The sequence below is a fragment of the Electrophorus electricus genome, chromosome 4 (genome assembly GCF_041902795.1).
Source record: "Electrophorus electricus isolate QZ-2024a chromosome 4, ASM4190279v1, whole genome shotgun sequence".
NCBI classification, from domain to species: domain Eukaryota; kingdom Metazoa; phylum Chordata; class Actinopteri; order Gymnotiformes; family Gymnotidae; genus Electrophorus; species Electrophorus electricus.
This window is the reverse complement of record NC_137500.1, coordinates 32134625-32156570: the sequence shown is the minus strand read 5'-3', so window position 1 is coordinate 32156570 and position 21946 is coordinate 32134625. Positions and strand designations below refer to the sequence as shown.

Here is a 21946-nt window from a genome sequence, read left to right as displayed (position 1 = left end):
TGTACACTCTGGATACGAGATATTAGATAAAAATCCTGAAGCAAGCATGGAGCCATGCAGCCATAGGCCAAGAAACCTCAGGACACACAACCGTGTTGCACACTAGAAGGCTGAATTGTATGGCCAGCGGAAAACTACATTTCCACACTAACGCCAACAGTGGATTAGAGGATGTGTGTATTCTGAAGTTCCTTCGGCCCACGTTGGTTTCCCAGTTATCACCATGTTTGTAAGAATAACGGAAACGTTAAAAACGACGTTGAAATATGAGCAAGCACTAAACGAAGCATACAGGACTCCAGATGGTGTCCACACTTACCAAAAGAACAATCCAGAAAATAGCCATGATAAGCATGCAAAAAAAAAGGCAGAACACAAAAAAGAAAACATAAACAAACACAAAGTATACTCCAAAAGCACAGTTAAAACATGAAGCAGCTCATAACCATCATTCCAGAAGCAGTTAGCGGTCTTCCACATATTAAAAACAAACAAAAAAGCAAAGTTAAAGCTTAAAAAAGGAAAAAAAAAAAAAAGAAATAAAAAAAGCAGCATCTGAAAAACACAAACACTTTAAAAAGACAAGAATGGTGATTGGTTATTAAGAGAACACAGCAAATAAACAGAAATAAATGGAAACCCCCACCCACCCCAACAACTCCCACCCTCTCCATCTCTCTCACTCACACACACGGACATGATGCACTGCAAATACAGAGCGTAGGTGCGTTATAACCCATATTCGCCCTTTAATTCTTTAGAACTTGATGCTAAACATAAAACATGTTTTTTTTTTCTTCCTCTGTCACGGCTGTTGGCTGCATTCCAAAACTGTCGGGTATTCCTCACAAGTACGGCAACGTTAACACACTGACGACCCAGTGGCAGAACACCGCCTCTGTTGGAATGTGAACTGAATCTGCTGGATTTGTGTGTAGGGACACACCCACATTCCTTCACAAGCACGCGCACATGCAGCCCCGTGCGCTGACCTGGGGCTTCACCAACATCACCGGCCCTGGAAACCTGGCGACTGCCCTGCTCACACACACCTACCAAGCTGGCCTTCAAGGCTGGACTTACACACCAGAACTAGCATCTGATCTCTTAATCCCAACCATTGCTATAGAGTAAATATACATTTTCACGCTCAAAATGTTGAAACAAGTGGAAAGGGCTACTAGTTTTGTCTCAGTCAGTCTTGTTTTCCACAACGTTCAGCTTCCGCCGTGGTCTAAGACTCCGCTGTATCCAGCTCTCTGATAAAACAGCGAAGGTGTGCCAGATGGGGCTGGAGACACCTTTGTCTTCTCATTTACGAACCAGCAAATAAAACAAAAATTGTCCATGAACAGCAATCTTTGATGCTGCCAACAGCCTAAAGTCTATAGTAACCTTGAAGCTGAAGAGACTCTCAGATGGACATGGAGGAGGAGGAGGAGGAGGAGGAGGAAGGGGTTTTGGCTGCATTCTCGTCGAGACCCAGATGGAGCAATACAAGTATTTAGCAGGCAACCTGCACTGCACTGAGTGCCTGCGTACATGGGCTAGCTCGACACGGACAAAGCAGTTATCGTTAGCCAAATTAATATTTCAGTGTTCAAGACGCTCAAGTTGTGCTGACACATCCACGAGAGATCAGCTAGAGGGTTTATCAGCTACAGTCAAGAATGATTCTTTTCTCCAACACTAGCTAGGGGCCTTCATGGAGGAACGTTTCTGCTAGCTACAGCTCTGCGGCTGATAACGTGCTGACTGTTACAGTGCTAATCAAGCTACCATGGTGTGCTGCTTGGCCTTAAATGAAAGCATCGCTTCAAACTCTGCTTGAGGCGGACTTGCAAAGATTAGTCACTATTATGCTAGCAGGTATATTTCTTAGCTCTGCGTCATATTTAAATCAGGAGCACTGGAAGGGTGTTTTCACATGACAGAGAGACTCCGTGCTTGATCAAATAGGCAAATATACCATACAGGAGAGACGAGAGGGGGCTTGCATTTGGAATTTACTGGCTGTGTCTGCACTGTGACCACAGCGCTGGCTGTGTCCACACTGTGACCACAGCAGCTGAGCTGGGTGCAGGCTAGCAGACATGCAGGGACTGCAGCAGCTGTCTCAGCACTTACACTGCTGTGGTCCAAGACTTTAAACAGGAGGTGTGACCTTTTAAAATAAATAAATAAATAAATAAATAAAATAAAAATAAAATAAAAACACTGCACAGTGAATGGCTGTCGAGCAAAACTACACGTGCCTAGTTCCATTTTCTAATTCACTTTATTTATCTGATTGTGCCCCGAACAGTGATATTACTATAGTACTGCAATGACAGGCAGTTATAGTTTTGATCATATGGTACTTCTTACTCAATAACTGGCATATAATTCAAATCAACATCCTCATAAACGTTGAAAAACATGCGCCGGACCCCACGTGGTGGACCCCACGTGTCTACCGTGCTGGGCCTCACGCATCTACTGCACTGGGCATCAGGCTTCTACCGCGCCAAGCCTCACGCTTCTACCCGTGGGCACCACATTTCTACCCCTGCTGATCCTTGCACATTTGGCTAAGCAGGTCTGTAACGCAGACATACTTGCTACTTCTCTCTCAGACAGGGCTGCTCAGGAACAGAAATGCTCTGTTGAGACAGACACTTTTCCTTATTGCCCTCACACACTGATCTGCCCACCTAAAGCATCCAGCAGGAACACTTTCAGATATGAGATTTAACCCTAAACCCCACATGCCCCAGATCAAAGCTCTAAACCCCAGCCTTTAACCCCAGTGAGCTCCAGATGCTCACACTTTAACTGGGAAAGTAACCGTAATGTGCAGTATTCACACACTGCAGTATACGCAGGTTAGCAGGGTCATCATTAGATGTGATGACAATGCAATAAAAAAAAAAAAAACCTATTACACTCATGGACAACAGAAAAGAATTAAAGTAAACAAAAACCAACAAACCAAAAAAAATGTGTACACATTTTCAAAGAGAAGCCAGAACAAGGACAACAATTTACAGTGATAACACACGGGCTCCAGCTCAACAAGACAGACACGTGCCGTTATGTATGGCTCGGTGACGCAGCCTGCGCACACCTCCACCCAGGACTAAGGCACTTACGTTGTTGTTGCGGGTTTCCACAGCAGGGAACTTTCTCACTATAAACTTGACAGCTGACTCCAGGTTCTTGTCCACCAGATAAGAGGGCTTCGCCTTGGGATCCCCACAGGCCTGGGTACAACAGGAGGGAGGAGAGAGAGAGAAAAAGCATAGCTGCTGAAAACACTGCTGTTTCGTATGGGAGCTCTGCTAACATGAGTGTGATACTGACTTCCAGAGGGCAGAGGGACATCATAGAACAGTTAAGAGACGGGTGAGGTGATGTGGCAAAAGGGCTGGGATTTATTCACAGCTAGAAAATGCAATGTGAAAGAGAGACGGAAAAGGATAAAAGAAAGAGAGAGGGACAGGTATAACGAAAGAGAGAGAGAGAGAGCACGAGAGCGAGGGAAAAACAAAAAATAAGTAAGAGGCAGTTATTGATACAGCAGTGTATGACAGCAGACACACTCCTATAGAGAGAGAGAGAGAGAGAGAGAGAGAGAGAGAGAGAGAGAGAGCGCGAGCACACGGTATGAAGAGAGACAGAGCGCATGACAAAGAGCGTGTGAGTGATCACGAGAGAGGGAAGGTTTAGCTGCTGGGACGGAGCATCGGGGATGGGGGCGGGGGGGGGGGATCAGCTGCTCTGTAAGCGATGAATGGCTTACAGAGATGAAGAGCTAGAACAGGTCAGCAGGCGTGCACCTGAGGTAGGCCGGGGTGTATGAAACTGGATCAACAAAATGCTGGACATGCACCTGTGCCTGACGAGGCCACAGCTGCCCACGGCGAGAGCGCATTTAAAAAACACGCCCGGCCCGCTGGAGGGGACAGGGCGGGACTCACACACAGGCTGCAAACCACAAGCGAAAAGTCCACAGTCTGTGGTTTACACACACAAACTCTCTTTCGTCCTTAAACACTACGCTAAGCACTAACACACTGAATCAGCGCATGAAATGAAAAGGCTGTAGTATGATAATATGGCTGACCAAGTCTAATGGCCCCACCAACCCCTCTGCTCATAGCAATCCTTCGGTTTTGAGTCGTTATGCCCTTTGTCTTCCATTTAACATCTGATCGTATATGGTAGCCGTGGGCTGATATATCCATGCAGATTAAGCCAAACGTGCTGCCAATTAGATGCAGTGAGAGAAAGGAAACAAACAATTTAAAATAAAAAAGTATATTCATGAGAAATGAGCGCAAGTCATGCGACTGTGATGTCCTTATGTGTAACTGCATAGCTCACTGTACAACAAGACTTTTAGAGCCATTCCTGTGTCTGCCAGCAGCTAGTGTTAGCTAAAAGAGTGCACACCACAAAACACCTAGGAACAATAAACAGACACAGCCAAACATATGTATATACATGTAATAATAGTCGTAATAAGAAGAAGAAGAAGAAGAAGAAGAAGAAGAAGAAGAAGAAGAAGAAGAAGAAGATAAAGTACATGCATCAGGACGAAAGCAAAATATATGACAAACAATAAGAGAACCAAAAAAAAAAGATGGAGAGAGAGAAAAGAGTGAAAGAAAGACTACTGCAAAGATTCTACTGCAGTTTGGGAACAGGCGTTTCTCCCCACCAGAGTGCTGTGTGTGAGTTGCATACGGAGAGAGATCATGGCACATGAGACTGGCAGGAAAGCAGGGGATGGGGCAGAAGGGGCAGGGCATGGGAAAGGGGTTGGAGAGGGAGGGGGTACAAGATCTGGGGAGGTGGAAAAGCAGTGCAAACCTTCCAAACTTGTCCTTGCTGGGGGGAAGCATTGTAACAGAAAAAGAGAGAATTACACATAAAAAAACAACTTTCCAATCTCTACCATGCATATCTATGCCAAAACAAATTAGCTGTGGGAACTAAATGTTGGTCTTTCTGTGCTACAGGTTTTTCCCTCCTTTGGCACTTCTCTTTTACGAGCCTAGGGGGCGCTGCAGGGGCCACTCGAGTCAGACCGAGTCTGAAGACGCCGTCGTTCCCAGAGCTAAACACTCACACCCATGCAGAGCTCTTCCCCACGACCAGGGAGACGCAGTCCAAGGTACCACTCCTGCCCATGGCTTTGAGAAGAGACCAGGGGGCAATGTGATTCAGTCAAAAGAACCAAGACATGCAGGTAAAATAAAGAAACAACAAGAGTACAAGAACACAGCCAACATATGCACAATAACAACAACAACAACAACAACAGGGCCAAAAAGAAGTGTAGATTCAGAATAAGATGCAAGAAATCACAGTGAGAGAATTATAAAGAAAGAAATTAAAATGTCACATAATTACAATTTAAATGGAACAAAATACTTTGCATGCACAGAATTAGGGATAGGACCTGCGCTGAAAACCTAGCAACCAGTTCCTTACAACAGTCTTGTGTGTGTGTGTGTGTGTGTGTGTGTGTGTGTGTGTGTGTTGTGTTTTGCATTTGTGTTTCTTTGGACAAGAGATTTGGTTTAATTACTTGGGTTGAACTCTTGGCACAACTGAGTTTATATTCCAGAACTTCATTTGAATTCATTTGGTCTACAGAGGTAATTAGTAATACCTTACACAATGTTAATATTAGTTAGTCAACATACAACCAGTAACCGTATTTCCATTATTTTTGCATTACAACAGCCTAACACTGAAAAGCCTCCAGCACCTTCCTAATGCTCTCTAACTGATTTTGAGCTGTTATGCATGTGGATGGACTGCCCCCCCCCCCCCCCGAGTGTGTCAGACTGTCAGAAAAAGAGTTACTGACTGAGAAATCTCTGGGCATGTTACTAAAACTCAAACACATGGAAGCAAGTGCTCTCTGCCGACAAACCAACAGATGCAGGGAAGAGAAAATTCTGTGCTTAAGACAGGAAACTGTAACTGATGTGTTCAGTTAAGATTTAACAGAGGCTGTACAATGGATTGTTAATCAATATAACCAGCTTTGGCAATACGACAATTGTAGAAGCCTACAATATTACTGTGCTTACTGCACTACTACATTTTAAAATTGCTTGGTTTATGTTTGTCTTTCACTTATCCAAGCTGCAATAAGAATCTTGTAGTTTTGACAGGGATAAATACTTGCATAAATTAAATTAAATGTTAAATGTTCCTGATAGCCACAGTGAGTCCAGCTCTCAAAGAAATCTATCAGAAATATAAACTGAAAGTGGCAAGAATTAGAGGCACTATGTGAAAAGAGAAGTAACAAGCACATTTAGGAGCTATAGGGATAAAAAGCAATAAGCAAGTTAAACGTCAACAATATGGGTAAAAGAAAAGACCTGCGGAAGTTAAGAGAGAGCATAGAGGCATAAAAAAGTAGAGCAAAGGAATAAAGAGCATCTAAGCTGGCACTGGAAGATAAACCCTGCTCATTAGTGTGGCCTCTCGGGCCAGTCTGGAATAATCTGTCCTGGTGTTCTTCTCGTTCACCACAGCAGCCATAAAACATGCCAAAGATTAGTACCTGCTCATCAGTCAGATTTCACACGCACGACTAGACTGTCCAAAATCATTTAGCAGGTGACAAATTAAGCCATTTGTGTTGAAACAAGCCTGTGTGGGGCAGTCTTGTGTAAAAAGGCTGTAAACTGCATTAAGGTGAACTTGCAAAAATAAACCAAACATGGCATTTTGCTCAGCTGAAGATGGACCCTTCCATAGATGCCATTAACAGATCAACTTGACAGGTTTGATTGGGTTTCATCAAATTGGCAGGAGTTTTGACATATCTAAGGGTGAAGTGAAGCAGCTAACCTAACAAATTAAGGAATAATAATGGCCCACTTAGCGACACTCATGATTCTGCATCCCTTGGGATGCAGGGGCTTTTGAGATAAAACAGGAAATTGAGAGATACTCTGTGTCGAGGAAAGGGCTCAACTCGGCTGTCGCTTCCTGTTGCAAAGTTGTGCTGGCTAGCCTGTTTATTCCTGATCTGGAACAAAAAACACTGATACTGTTGTGAAATGGTGAAGGCTGATGTATGCCACATTTATGTTGATAAACAACGTAGCTAATGGGAAAAAACCCCCAAAAAAACATAAGAGCTAATGCTCTTCTTTTAGACATGTTGTGCAAATTAAGAAATAATAATCTACTGAAACCAACATACACAACCCACAACCTCATGAACACAGACACAATGAGGAATGTTTCTGATGAGAATGGACTGCTCCCATACTGCACAAATGTGTCACCTGTATCGTTACACACAGGCCCTTTTTAGCAAAACAGTTTCATGCTAAAAATTAATTTTCAAACAAACATGAAACATTCTTGTCACAATTTTAACTCTTAGACATCACAAAACAAGATTTTTACAGTGCTGATGTCAATGCCTACCAGTTGCTAAGCAACAGGATTGCCAAAAGCATGCAGTAGAAATCCTACTCTAGGAAAAAAAAAAAAAAGACGAGAACTATGAAAGACAAAAATAATTGTTATCTTATAGCTAAAAAGAGTAACACGTAATTTAGTTGCTAATTTGTCCTGTTGCATTTTGAATGAATGTCAGTCATGAGACAGAGCGATGGAACATAGGTAACACCACTGTCAGAAACTACCAGATCAGACATCTGTAGCTGGGTAGAATGCATGAAGTCTGATGTGAGAGAACGTTGGACATGGAGAGACACGCTGCACTCCTAAGCACGTCTACACAGTGTCCTTCTGATGAGGGTGGCACCTCATTAAGCAGAGAAGAGGGTATTTTGAGAGAGAGAGAGAGAGAGAGAGAGAGAGAGAGAGAGAGAGAGAGAGAGAGGATGCAAGATAAGAAAGACCAAGAAGAAAGGATCATAGAAAGAAAGATATCTTTTGTGTGTGTATATATATGTATGCATATGTGAGGGATGTAAGTCTGAGGTAGCAATCCTCTCAAACATATGCACATGTGCGCGCTCACAAACACGATTGTCACACGGTGATGTACTGAACATAAATGACAAGTCTGACTTGGTGTGAAGATCACACAAAACGATTTCTGGAAGAGCACACCATATATACATTTATGGAACATTAAAAATATTATATTTAAAAGTGAAAGCACTGATTAAACAGCCTATGAGTAGATATCTGTTGTAACTCTTCTGTTTGTGCCTTGCTTTCTGAGGTATAAAAAAACAACAGAAACTGATTTAAAATGTTTTAATATATTCTTATAATGATGAAAAATATGTTCCACCGCAATGACCTAACAGGACCCAGACAGGACAATAAGATCAGTTTACCCTGCCCTATAAACCTTACTTTGTGAAAGCCCTCTTCCTTGGTCCTGTTTAGGTTCCGTCGGTCAATACAATACGCACCTAAACAAGATAATGTAGGGTAGGTCTGCGGGACTGCTTGGGTTTAACTGGTACAGTCAGATTATACTGACGCTAACGTGAGCGCCCGTGTACTAACATTAGCAACCCTAATCATCCGGTTTAAAATGACATCAACAACCTTATGAATTGATTCCTGTAGATCTCTGACGTCTGACGGACGAGTGAGATTACTGTAGTTAATCTAGTGCGCTCAAACAGGATGGGTAATGAAAATAAAAAAATAAAAATAAAAATACACCGACACTGGAATCTGATCACTGCTCTTGCCCGAATACTTAGTAGCAGAGAAAGCGCTGTTGCCAACGTTCACAGCCTCACTGGCTAGCGACTGAGCTTCCACTAACGAAATGAAATTCAGACGCTACGTCTGCGATATTATGGAGGAAGAGAAGCACAATCACAGTCGCTGATCAACCAAAATAAGACGCAAGCAACGACACAAAAATAAACATTGCAAACGATAGCGACTGTGATGACTTGTTCACGATCACCAGCCTCAAGGCACCTGAGGGAAACGACTAACGTTAGCGATTAGCTAGCAACCCTAGCTATCCTACCTAGCCAGCTATAAATAAATCTGGGAGGCACGGCTAAGTACATGAGTTATTAACTTTGATTTACCTGACAGCTTCACGTATAATCAGCCAATTCTAGCAGAATGACCAGCGCGTTTGTTTTACCCCACAGTCACGGCTGACACGGTACGATGAGGGGACTGACTAGCTAGCGGGCTAACCTGCGCGAGCGGGCTAACGTTAGCGCCGCGATTTTCTAACGCCCGGGCCTCGGCTAAACCAAGCCGTCTGTCGGTGCAGGAGATGCAGAACATACACATGCTGACTAAAACTCGGAACATTTAAGCGGCTGTCTGACGAAGCACACGTGATATTTATTCTCCTTCTCACCTTCTTAATGTTGTAAATACGCGTCAGCATCCCGACGCCCCTGTCGTTCAGAATGGTCAGCTTCTCCGCCAGCTTCTGCTGGCTGGGCTGCAACACGCCCCGCGACATGGCTCTTATTCACTGTGTTGCTCGCAGACGAAAAGGACGAAGGAAATGTCCCTTTTGTTGTGTTACAGGACAAAATTAACGGCCACGTTTGTAGTTTAGTGTTCAGATTTGCCCATATTACGGGCTAACGACGTCGACAAGCTCCTCGCTACCGTCCTCGTCCCAGTGTATTTTTTTTTCTTTCTAGGTGTTGCCCGACTCTCAGAACGAGGCTGTTTCCTGCAACACCAGCGCGGACCACGTGACCAGAATCCTGGGATAACGTGTTTTGCATTTCCGCATGCCTTCTGGGTCGTTCACGTGCGGTTTTAACGCTGCAACGCTCACCTATGTTTGCACAGTCAGTGAAGGAAAATTGAGCGGAACATTTTTAAACGCAAGCCAGTCCACGGCCAAAATTGTGTTTTGTTTATGAGCGGTGCGATGGAATCTAACGTGGACCTCCTGTGGAAGAGCCCGGGAACCCGAGTCTGGGATTTTTGCATGGACGTGATGCGCTCATGATGAAGTGTTGTTACAGTCCCTTCCTCCGGGCGGCAGTGCTGCTCCGCACGCTTCAGGTGATTGTGGCTAAGTAATTGAGCGGTCTCAGTTTTCGGATTGTAAGAAAGGCGAAAGAAAAGTATCTGACCATTACTAACGGCCCGGGAAAGGTAGTTAACAGCGGCCACATCACAAAGACCTAAAGAGAGCAGAGCTTTGAATATTCTGCTTTTGGGACCCACACTACAAATGTGATGCAGTCTCTTGCACAAGAAATCAAATCGTTTTCTAAAAACAATTTGCGAAAACAATGTACCCGGGTAACAACTTTAAGTGGGAGGCGAATTATTGAAACATGGAAAGGATCAACTGTCCATGTGGTTGAGGATACAGCACAGTGTGAAACAGCATGTGGCTACGTACAAGACAACACTTGGGATCTCCAAGTTGGATATATTAAGCCTTACTTACTGCTTGGTAAGTATAATATTCGCTTGTTTCCCCTTAAGGACAACCAAACCAGGGCGGTTTCATGTCACTGTCACGGTCTCGTCCGATGTTAAACGCTTATGTAAATCATGAACCATCCCGGACGTTTATGGATGAGATACGGACTAATATCCATATCCACACTGCACTGTGAACTGTGTTTATTTACCATCACAGTTAGTTTGATAGAAATGTGAGATATTCTCCGCTTGTCCTTGTGATGTTCACATTACAGGCTCACAAGATGCTGCCTACCACTTTGGCACTTTGAAGAAGTACAAGGTGCTCAACTTTCCTAACTGTTCTTACTTTATAATACTCCATGGTGATTTTTCATCTTTGCCTTTTTTGTATACTGTATGTGCAATAGTTTTGTTTTAATTTTTTTTACACTATAATGAATGGTTTTTTTTTTTTCATTTTAGGTGACCCACATTCTGAATGTGGCATATGGTGGGGAGAGCGCATTTCCAGACCTGTTTATCTATAAAACACTCAGCATACTGGACCTTCCTGACACCAACATCATATCACATCTTCAGGAGTGCGCACAGTTCATAGCCAAGGCCAAAGCTGAGGTAAAGCATGACTTGCTGTTGCCATGGAGATAAATACTTTCACTAGAAGAGGCACTAAGTTGTAGTCACATAGACCAACCATCTTTACAAAGGATTAGCATCCTTTGCAAAGGGGTCCAACCAGGAAATTCACAAAAGTCTTCATGTTATTAGATGGCTATGCCCTTTTTTAAAGATAATTTACTGAATGTTTAGTTTTAAAACTTGGCCTGTCTGATGCTGTAGAGTCAGCTGCTGGCTAATATCTCTTAGACCAGGCAACCGAGTCTTGAATAATGAATGCTGAGTTTACCATGCATAATTCACCCCCTTGTAGAAAGATCATATCACTGCTGGACCAATGTTTGTCATACAACCTCTTTACCAAATAGTTGTGCCAGTCACCCTCAACCTGACACTGTAACATGATGCAAATTTGCAAGGGTTTATGATTACAATGGCCTCTGGAAATAAGTTTCCAGGCCGCCGTAAGATGAGCGTGCTGTGTACCTGTGGCTAATATCCTGTGTAATCCATGTTACGGAGAGCAATTAATGAAACCACATTCCCCTCACCTGTTATTCTCTCACAACTTGTAATTTTGCCATTATGCATGATTAGTACAGTATTTGTTACATGAAGTGCTGTATGGTGCATTAAGATGTGGAATTGATATGCCAGGACTGAGGGAATACGAGTCCATTGTCTCTAGGGTAGTTTTGCACATTTGTCCATTGTCTTGTTTTTATTTCTTAAATCCTGTCCCGCTCTGAGCAGAAGGGCATCGTCCTGGTCCACAGCAACGCTGGAGTATCTCGTTCCGTTTCGGTTGTCATTGGATACCTGATGTCCAGGGAAGGCCAGACATTTGAGGACGCCTTTTCTTTGGTGAAGTCAGCGAGGCCAGCATCTTGTCCAAACCCAGGCTTCCTCGAACAGTTGAAAAGCTACCAACCGCAGGACAGTGCACAAGCAAATGGCCTAGGCCATGCCTGAACATCAACGGGTAATTCCCCCCACAGAACTGATCCAGATAATTAAACCTTCAGTGCTTCCCCAGAGATTTTTGCGATGGATTTGATTTGACCAGCTGTAATTTAACATCGAATATGCAAATTTAGAATTAAGCATTTGTAGGGTGGAAAATGTAGAAGTGCATTTAAAAACAACAAGATACTGTAGATTGAAAGAACCATTCTTTCCACAATTAACATTTTTACTATAATTTCATGGCGTATCGGGAGTAGCTGGGGTGAATAGAATGGGTGATTAGAAATAATGTATAAATGAGGCAACCTGATGATTCAGCTGTTAGATTAGAGCCTTCATGTTTTTTTTTTAATCTATTTAAATTTTCCAAGTAATTAATCGATCCAGAATTAAGTAATTAAATCAGACAGCATATCATTTTTTGCTGTATGAAAAATGCATTTAATTCTGTATTAACACAGCATTAATTCATTTATAGCTTTGTTTCTTCTTAGCGACATCTTGTGGTCATTTCTTGGCATCACACAGCGTGACAGAGCAGGCACAAATAGGACTTCATAAAGATGTATGTATCAAATAATTGGTGTGACTGCAGTTCTGTGTGAGCAGTATTAGGTAGCAGTGAGAAGTGTTCACAGCACTCCTTCCACTGGGAAAACTGGCTATTATTATTATTATTATTATTTGCATTTATATAGCACCTTTCTCAGACTCAAGGATGCTTTACAAATATATATTAGCTTTTAGAGTTACTCATGGCACTTGTGATGTCATGATGTCACTTCCTGTTCCTTTGTTATGAAGGCACCATGTAAATTTGTGATTGATATCAAACATATAAAAGAACTTTGATGGTTGCACAGGAAACACTTTGAATTATTGTTCCTGTTATCAATTTTGTATAGCTAAATAAAACCATTTTTCTATATCTATGCCATACAGCTGCCCAACTAAATTGTAGGTCTTAAGATTTTGAACAAAATGGAGTGTTTTTGTAATTCAAAAACACAAAGTACCTTTCACAGCTTGTGTATGTTTTTATAACTTGCATGTAGTACTTTTCTGATTTTATCTATTGGTTGTTGGCTGTGTGTAGGCATCTATGATATGGTTCCTCTTCTAAACTCTTTGGTCTCAAATGCTGTGCTGTTCTATCTCCTTTAAAGTGTCTGGAATGTTTGGGTGTTCAGATGAGTAACTGGGAGCTGCTCACTGTAGCTCTACCCAGCCCTGTTGACTAGGAACTGCTCACTGTAGCTCTACCCAGCCCTGTTGACTAGGAACTGCTCACTGTAGCTCTACCCAGCCCTGTTTGTTCAGATAAGCGACTGGGAGCTGCTCACTGTAGCTCTACCCCAGTCCTGTTTGACTGGGAGCTCACTGTATCTCTATCCAGCCCTGTTTGTTCAGAAGAATAACTGGGAGCTCACTGTAGCTCTACCCAGTCCTGTTTGTTCAGATGAGCGACTGGGAGCTCACTGTAGCTCTACCCAGCCCTGTTTGACTGGGAGCTCACTGTAGCTCTACCCAGCCGTGTTTGACTGGGAGCTCACTGTAACTTTATCCAGCTCTGTTTGACTGGGAGCTCACTGTAGCTCTACCCAGCCCTGTATTGGTTCTAACTGATCTGCTTGCCAAAGCAGTGCCTTATCGTAAGTGATTTCCACGTTCTGGAGACATGGCACGCAAATGCACTGTAACTAAGGGGAAGTTTGCTCAGAATATTGTGCACACTGACTATGTTAATAATGAAACTCAAATATTACACTAATTTAATTTATTAACAGACTCCAACTTCTGTCAGTGAGTGTGTACAATGGTTTAAAGTTACATTTTGATTGTGCAATGTTGATTTAATTAATTAAGTTTGCAAGAAGAAATATACAGTAATTTTTACAATTACATTTTCAGAACACATACTAGTAATATTTCAAAAATGTTTTAGTTTTCTGTAGTAAATACATATACTTCACACAGAAGGTCTGTATCTTACAATATTCCATGTCTACTTTGAGCACTTCTGTTGTCTGTTTCTTACAGCTGTGTTGGTATCTAAAATGGGACTGTAGTTGACACCTAGATTATATTTAAAATATCTGAATATAAAAAGACTGAAAAGAAATTGATAATTCTGTACTGTATAGATTTAGTATTTGATTTTGTGATGTATTCCAAGGTGTGTTTTAATTCTTAAATATGAATGTGTGGAATGTGCTTTGTTCAATAAATATACACTTTAACATATACTTGAGGACTTGGTATCTGATAGGTATGTAAGATGAGATATTACTCAGGTAATTAGTGGACATTTTGTTTTTGAATATAGAAATACTATATAAAAATAGGGACATAGTGACTGATTACACATCTTATCAATACAATATGGGCCCACATACCTACTTAAATATGTTCGTACGTTTAACACTGGACTGTGATGCGTTTACTTTAGACAGGCCTGGAGAATTCTCGGAGGCTCCTCAACATTAGTATAGCGCCTCCTGTGATCAGTCCGGAAACCACACTTAGGGAGCCCGGGGGGAGTCGGGCTTGTCTGCGCGAGCGTTTCTATGGGCGAGCAGCGCTCATCTGTTACAGATTTTTGTGAAAGAGACGAATAAGGGTCCGAAAATATAGCAACGTACTTCTGATTTTTGGGGATTTCCTTACATTAGTTTTGTTTCTCATGTCGGTTTTGCTACATGGGTACTCTATCTTCCATGCTCGCGAGGAGAACAAATGCAACAGTTGCCGTCAAAGCGAAAGCGCGCGACAGCAGAGACACCGCGCAAAGTCAGTCCGAGGTTTTACAAAACCAAGTCCAAAGGGTCACCCGGGACGCTCATCGGGCATCTGTCAGCACACAGGAAGGCAAGTAGCCAGGGTTTTGTTGCTGTTTTAACACCACTTAGGCAAAACAAACGGAAGAAACAACGCAAACAAAAACCGGTGCATGTTCCACGGGTTTACCGGGCGCACGGAAAGCAAAGTTTTAACCAAAACGAAGGTCACGAACGTAGCCTAACATCGCTTCAAGAGTGTAAAACTTTAAAACTGACTCCATAACAGTCGAAATAAAACGGTGCAGTATTGTTTTGTTGTTTTTTAACCGTTTAGTGCTGTTGAGCAGAGCTTATCTATGTATTTTCACGTGCCAGGCCCGGACAACGGCTCTGATTCCTTGGCCGAAATTCCCTGGCGATTTCCATCGGACTGAAATGTACTGGCGCCCGTCTAACGCAACGTTCATGGGATGTTATTGTACCGTATTCTCTGGAGTCTCATGCTGGACTCATTAAGGTTTCCCTGCAGGCCGCGAGTCGCATCACCTGAGAACGACACCTTTAAAAACTCTCGACGGCACAAATTTGTTTAGTCTCGAAGTGTTTACACATAAAACCTGCAGAAGCTCTATAGACCGCGTCTACATTCCACACCAAAGCAGAAATAAACTAATCAAACAATGAAAAGCTTAATTGTGCTTATGAGGGGCGTTATTAGTTCGGTAAACTAACCATCACCTGACGTCCCGAGGGCAGACCCAGAGGAGCACTGCCTAACTAGACACGCACGGGAAAATCAACACGTTAAACGAGTGGCCCAAGTTGGGTCTGAGCGTCATCTAATAATGTGCCATTTAAACGACAGGAAACCCCCCGTTTTAGTGATAGCCAGTCTTGACATGTGAATCGGGGTCACTGGCGGCACCCACGGGTCATGAGGTTTTCGATGTCGCTTTTGTAACGGCAACCCCTGCAGTACAAATGACACGCGCATTCGTCGCTTTGGGGAATGATTCGCGATAGCCGAATTTTGCCGTTTCGTTTCCAGCCCTCATCTCGTCTGAGTGGGTAGAACAAAGGCGGCGAAATTCGTTACGAGACCCTTCGGCGAGGTCGACCGGGGGCGCTGCCCGACGTGCTCCCTTGCTGTCTGGGCTGCGCGCCAGGCTGCCAGGATGCGACGAAAGATTTTGTCTCGTAGCCAAACGAAGGGCAATTAGGGAGAATGAAATTCGGCCTCTTTATTCACAATCACGATGAAGAGCTGTTAGCGATTAGATTAGCAGGAGTGTTGTCAGGGGTCGATTTAATCTGGTTCCCCGCAGCCTTGGTTTCATAGTCGCGTCTTCACAATGCTGCTGTAACCTAACGATTGTTAGAGATTCTTTACTAGATGTTTCTTTGTCGGTCTCGTCTGTTTTTCTTTCTAGGGCGGGATGGTTCCGTGGCTAATAGAGTCTAGTTATGTATATTTTATAGTCGCAGTCTTGCGTCCTCTATCTAATGGCATGTCATTGTCGTGTAAATGACATGTCGTGGTGATGGGGCTCTTCGTTAATGAAGAGGCCCTGGCTATTCTCATCCGACACGCGATCGAAGCACGTAGGTATCTGTTTTAAATTTATTGTCCTCGTGGCGTCAGATTGCCCCTATAGAGCACGAGGTCCTCCTCAACGGCGTGACTAATGATCCGTCACGTGCCAGCAAGATGATCGGTGGTTAAACGGGAACCGGTTATTTTCATGCTCCGTCTGGACTTCGTTTCGCTGCTGCTGTCTGCTATTCAGGTCACTGACCCCATGACGTCAAGAAAGAGAGTAGTCTCAACGGCATGTTCACCTGCACCTTTGTAGAAGAACATGTTCTTAGGCCATGTAGCATTCTGCTCTATCAACCGTCCGAGATACAGTGAGACACACAGTCATTGCCAAAAGTTTTGGTTTTCACAAAGTTTGCTGCTTCAGTTTTTATGGTGGGAATTTGCATCAACTCTAGATCAGATCAGTGATCAGATGAATTGCAATTAATTGCAAAGTCATTTCTTGCCATGAAAATTAACTTAATCATAATAATTACTGCATTCCAGCCCTGCCACAAAATGGCCTAACAGTGATCTTCCCGTTAGCTCAGGAGAAAGTGTTAACGAGGACAAGGCAGCTGATACCACTTTGTCATGCTGATTAGAAGAGCAGCCTGGTTGCTTCAAAAGGGTGGTGGTAGCTGCAGTTTTCTTCTGTTAACCATGGTTACCTCTAAGGAAGCACATGCAGTCAGTATTGCATCGCAGTGCATCAAATGGGCTTCATAGGCAAGGACATTGCTGCTTGTAAGATAGCACCTAAATCAACCGTTTATTGAATCACTAAGAACATCAAGGAGAGAGATTCAATTGTAGTGAAGAAAGCTTCAGGGTGCCCAAGAAAGTCAAGCAAGCGCATGCCAGGACCATCTCCTAAAGAGCTATGGGATCAGGTCACCACCAGTGCAGAGCTTGCTCAGTAATGGCAAAAGGTGTGAGTCCATCTGCATGCACAGCGAGGTGTAGGCTTTGGGAGGATGGCTTCATCTCAAGAAGGGCAGCAAAGAAGCCACTTCTTTCCAAGAAAAAAATCAAGGACAGACTAACATTCTGCAGGAAGTATAGGGACTGGACTGCAGAGAACTGGGGTAAAGTTATTTTCTCTGATGAAGCCCCCCTTCATACTGTTTGGGACATCGGGAGAAGAAAAGAAGCGCACTACCATGAGTCTTGTGTCATGCCAACAGTGAGGCATCCTGAGACCATTAATGTGTGGGGTTGCTTCTCGTCCAAGGGAGTGTGTTTGCTCAAACATTTTGCCTAAGAACTCTGCCATGAATAAGGAATGGTATCAAAACATCCTCCAAGAGCAACTTGCTGATGAATAATGACTTTTCCAGAATGACAGAGCACCGTGTCACAAGGCAAAAGTGATAACCAAGCGGCTCTGTGAATAAAACATTTGAAATTTTGGGTCCATGGCCAGGAAACCCCCAGATCTCAATCCCATTGAGAACCTGTTGTCAGTCCTCAAAAAGAGGGTGGACGAACAAAAACACAAACTGCGATCAACAAGACTTAAAAAAGAAAGGTCAACACTAAATATTAAGTCTTAAACTGGATGTGTTTGTCAATAGAGTTAAAAAAAACCTTAAATACTTCACTATACCATATAAACATTCGACAAAAGCATCTAAAAAAAACTGAGGCAGTAACCTTTGTGAAAACTTTGTGTCGGTCTCTCAACTTTTGGCTACGACTATATATATGCAATCCTGAGCAACAGCATCATCGGGAACAAGGAACACAAAAAGCTTGAGAAATACTAAGAGAAGGGCTAGAGAAGATGTGAAGGGTGAAGACGACAGGGGTTCCCATGGCAATCGGAACACTAGGGGCTGTGACCCCCAGACTGGGAGAACGGCTCCAGCAGACCCCAGGAACAACATCCGAGATCTCCGTCCAGAAGAGTGCAGTCCTGGGAACAGCTAAGATACTATACAGGACTCTCAAGTCCCAAGAAAAGACCCGTTGTTTATCACAAAAACAGTTTTGCATACTTGCTGTTTCTGTCCATGGCTGCTAAATGATGAGATGACCTTCATCAATGGCAAAGACGATTACACCAGACCAATTTCCATGTTCATGTCTAATGAGCTTGCTCATTATAATTGTAAACAAAGCACAAGTGAGGAAAGAGATGAAAACATTAACAAAGCCACCTACTCTCCCTCTTGTTATGGTAAGAAGCGCCCCTTTTAGACGGTTAGGCAGTAATTATGTCTCAGTGCTGCGATCCGTGTAGGGGAGCAACACCAGACTTGAGTGCTGAACCCTCAGGGTTGCGTTAGCCTCAGATTCTCTTCCTCTTGGCTCCTGTTTGGTGTTTTATCTGCTGCATATTCACAATTACCTGTTCTGTCATATTATTGCTGCCTACTTAATCCAGTTTTATTGTCTTTGACTAAATGCTAAAGTGGAGTTTGAGTAATTATGCAAATAACATTGCTAGTGTTAGACAGAACTTTGGTCATGCTCCCAGTGGAAAACAAAATAATTTTGAGGATTGAAAATTATTAGATTATCTTGATTGTGATAGTTATTCCTTTCTTCTCAAGGTTTGATCTGGAAAATTTGCACAATATTTTAATATGAAAAATTTTCTAAAATAATCATGTCTGTAATCGTTTATAAAGATTATAATTAATAATTTTTAGTCATATTTGTCCAATTCATTATGTGAAAGTGTGACTTTTGCAACAATTTTATTACTATAAAGTTGTAAAATAAACACAAGATGGCGCTCCTAACCAACAACATTTTTGCATCCAGTGAAGTTTACAGACGAGACAAGCAGTGGCAGTTCTGGTAACCCATAGCCAGCTGTTACCGCACTCAGCACAGAGCATCTGAGGGTTTCAACATGACACACACTTTAGCTGGGCCTCAATACCAGCTCACCTCAGTCGACCTGGGCTGTAACTACCTCATATTCTGCTCTCAGACCTGGCTGCACAAATATGACACCACCACCATGAAAATCAGTGCTGTTAAGAACATAAAGGCATATTTTTACAAAGACTGTCAGGTTATGTTAACAAGTTAGGTATAAAACAAACCCAAATGATGTCAAATGTGGAACACTGATCTAGGGTCAGTTTTTGCCTTTCTTCTCATAGTGATAATGGTTATATGGGGCTTGTTCAGTTTTCTGTAAGGAGACTGAGAAGCCTCTTTGTGTTGGGCAGGGGGTTCATGGTTGTGAGAGTGGAGGTTTGACCTACCAAGCATTTGACATTGTGACTTATTTGATTTCGACTTCCTGATCTCCTCCTTCATCAGGCGTTAATTAACTCTTCTTATTGCTCTGTGGTTTTTTTTTTTTTTTTTTTTTGTGCCTTCATCTGACGTTTGTCACATTGGTGCGTGCCCAAGGGTCTGGCAGTACAAGATTAAAGTGGTCTTGCAGCATGTTTCATTGTGAATGAGATTTCATCGGGGGAGGGGGGGGGGCGTTGAAGGAGTTCGGTTGAGGGATTGGGGTGTTGAAGGGACTGGAGTGGGGGTTTGGGAGTGGGTGAGCAGGTGAGGTGGAGGTTTGGTAGTGGGGGGGCTGATGTGTGAGTAGTCCCCCTGTAAGACATGTCTCTACTTTGGACATTCTGCCACAGTCTTTTTATTGATCTGGATTCCTGTAACAACTGTTCCATAGTGAACACAGTAATACTTGGACCACTCTCAGTGCTGGTGACCTTCAGGTGATGCTTTCTGTCAGACCAACCCAGGATCTGCCAATTCAGAGGAAGGGTTGTGTGTTGTCCCTTCTGTGGGCTGACTGTCAGCCATTGAAGTGTCAGTTGTCAGTCTTGTTCTCCTGGATCGTTTCAGAGCAGCTTTGTAGAAGGAGACCACAGAACCTTCCTCACTATCTCTCTTGTGTTCACGTTATGTACACAGGTATGCATCTCTTTGATTCTTTGGGGGGAAGATGTTTATGTAATTGTTATGTAACGCTCTGCTCAGTTTTTTATACAATTGAGACACTCGATCTAAGCATACGCTGGCAAAAAGGCCGTTATTGTTTGTCTGTGCTTCATGTTTTTGTTTTTTCAATCCACTTTACCTTCACCAGCTATTGAATCTTTTTAAATCAGCCACTTCAAACTGTTTTGCAGATGAGCAGTTAATAAATAGCTAATGATTTTACACACACAAATGTATGTATGTGTGTGTGTGTGTGTGTGTGTATGGCTTTATATAATAGATAGAGAAAGATAATGTTTTTTTATATATATAAAGCCTGTTGTATGCATTAGATGTGCACCTTAGATAATAAGCTCAGCAGGTATAGTGGTAATATTACAGTAGTAGTTTGAAGGTCTTTTATAGCCGTGCTGATGTTATTGCTGGACTGTTGACATTGCGGTGGTGTGATTGACAGCTTCAGTCCTGTTGGTGAAAATGGGGCCACGATCAGATGGCACAATGTAGTGTGAACATAACCATGACTTTAGCATGCTGTATGTACCAAATGGAGCTTTGTCATCTCATTGTTGATTCATTCTTAGCCTGACCATATTTAAAGCATTTAGCTGATGCTTTTTAGCCAAAGCAAATTACAATTATGTCTGAACACAACTTGAGTAATTGAGGGTTAAGGGTCATGCTCAGGGGCCCCAACAGTGGCAACCAGGCAGTGGAGGGACTTGAACCTGCAACCTTCTGATTACTAGTCCAGTACCTTAACCACTGAGACACCGCTGTCTAAGCAATAAAGCCGTGACATTAAAATGAAAATTGCCAGTTAGAAGAATACCCTACAATAAACTCAGCCTGATCTGCTAAATGTGTGTAGTGTAGTCAGAGCAGAACTGCATCCACAGATGCTAAAGTTGCTAATGCTGAAGGTCAGTGCAGGTGTGCAGCGTAACTCAGAGGCCTTTAGGCCACCTGGTCCCAACTGCATTTTGTTTGAAGTATTTAGGAGCTCCTTTGCTCTACCCCCTTTTCAAAAGAGTTTCCACTTTACCCTGGTCGACATCATTCAACTCACCTAGTTCCTAAATCTTTAATCACTTGAATTATGTTAATTAGAGAAGGAAGAACTCAGAACTTTGCAATGCTCCTCTGACTTCACATCCCTGGTGTACACTAATGTTGGCAGTTAGATGGTGGTGTTGCTTTGTTTTTGTTTTGCTACTCGCAGACAACCACTCAAACCGGTTCAATTGAATTTGGGTGGAGAAGTTCTTGTTTTGAGGTTTTACCCACAGGAATCTCTTTCTCAAGTTTTCCTCACATGTAGAGCTGAAGCAGAAAATGCGTGCTGTGCTGGCCTTTAGGATCAATTCTCCAGCCACCTGAGCAGGTGGGTTTAAATGTGGAGCAGGTGGATTTAAATGAGTGCAGACGTGACAGTGATGCATGACTGTAGGAAGAATGTGTCTCTGAGAAATGGCTCTCATGCTTACACTGACAATACATGTTCTCTTCAATTAGACGGCTATTTTTACCCCGCCACGGGTGAGATATTACCCCACACGGCATGTTTTATTCATAACCTGTATCATCTCTGATAGATCGCAGCCTTCTGTAGGGTGCTACAGCGGACACTATTAATCTGTGGTTATTTGGAAGGATGTAGAATATTTAGATTATTTTATTCCAGGTTTTTTTTTTTTCC

At 42.8% G+C, this 21946-nt stretch overlaps 3 protein-coding genes across 8 annotated transcripts in view; 2 read left to right on the top strand and 1 right to left on the bottom strand.

Moving 5' to 3' along the window:
- nckap1 (NCK-associated protein 1) overlaps positions 1 to 9610 on the bottom strand; it is a 33823-nt gene extending 24213 nt beyond the window's left edge. For 2 of the 6 annotated variants that reach the window (XR_014123373.1, XM_081713319.1), the window contains exons 1-3: positions 9338 to 9610; positions 4855 to 4872; positions 3132 to 3242 (exon numbers count right to left, since the gene is read on the bottom strand). Coding sequence is in view for 5 of the 6 variants with exons in the window: in XM_081713319.1 (XP_081569445.1) it covers positions 3132 to 3242; positions 4855 to 4872; positions 9338 to 9445 (237 nt within the window). In the remaining variant the exon portion in view is untranslated. The remainder of the gene's footprint in view (positions 1 to 3131; positions 3243 to 4854; positions 4873 to 9337) is intronic. The other 4 variants (XM_027021815.3, XM_027021825.3, XM_027021833.3 and 1 more) reach the window with 2 other exon arrangements.
- Positions 9611 to 9717: 107 nt separating this feature from the next.
- On the top strand, positions 9718 to 14183 carry dusp19a (dual specificity phosphatase 19a). Its single transcript, XM_027021861.3, has 4 exons — positions 9718 to 10405; positions 10653 to 10699; positions 10843 to 10995; positions 11752 to 14183. Exons 1-4 carry the CDS (start codon positions 10183 to 10185, stop codon positions 11968 to 11970), a joined length of 642 nt encoding a protein of 213 aa, XP_026877662.3. The 5' UTR covers positions 9718 to 10182; the 3' UTR covers positions 11971 to 14183.
- A 350-nt stretch (positions 14184 to 14533) lies between these two features.
- pde1a (phosphodiesterase 1A, calmodulin-dependent) overlaps positions 14534 to 21946 on the top strand; it is a 79617-nt gene continuing 72204 nt past the window's right edge. The window contains exon 1 of the mRNA XM_081713320.1: positions 14534 to 14832. Coding sequence (XP_081569446.1) covers positions 14664 to 14832 — 169 coding nt within the window. The 5' untranslated portion in view covers positions 14534 to 14663. The remainder of the gene's footprint in view (positions 14833 to 21946) is intronic.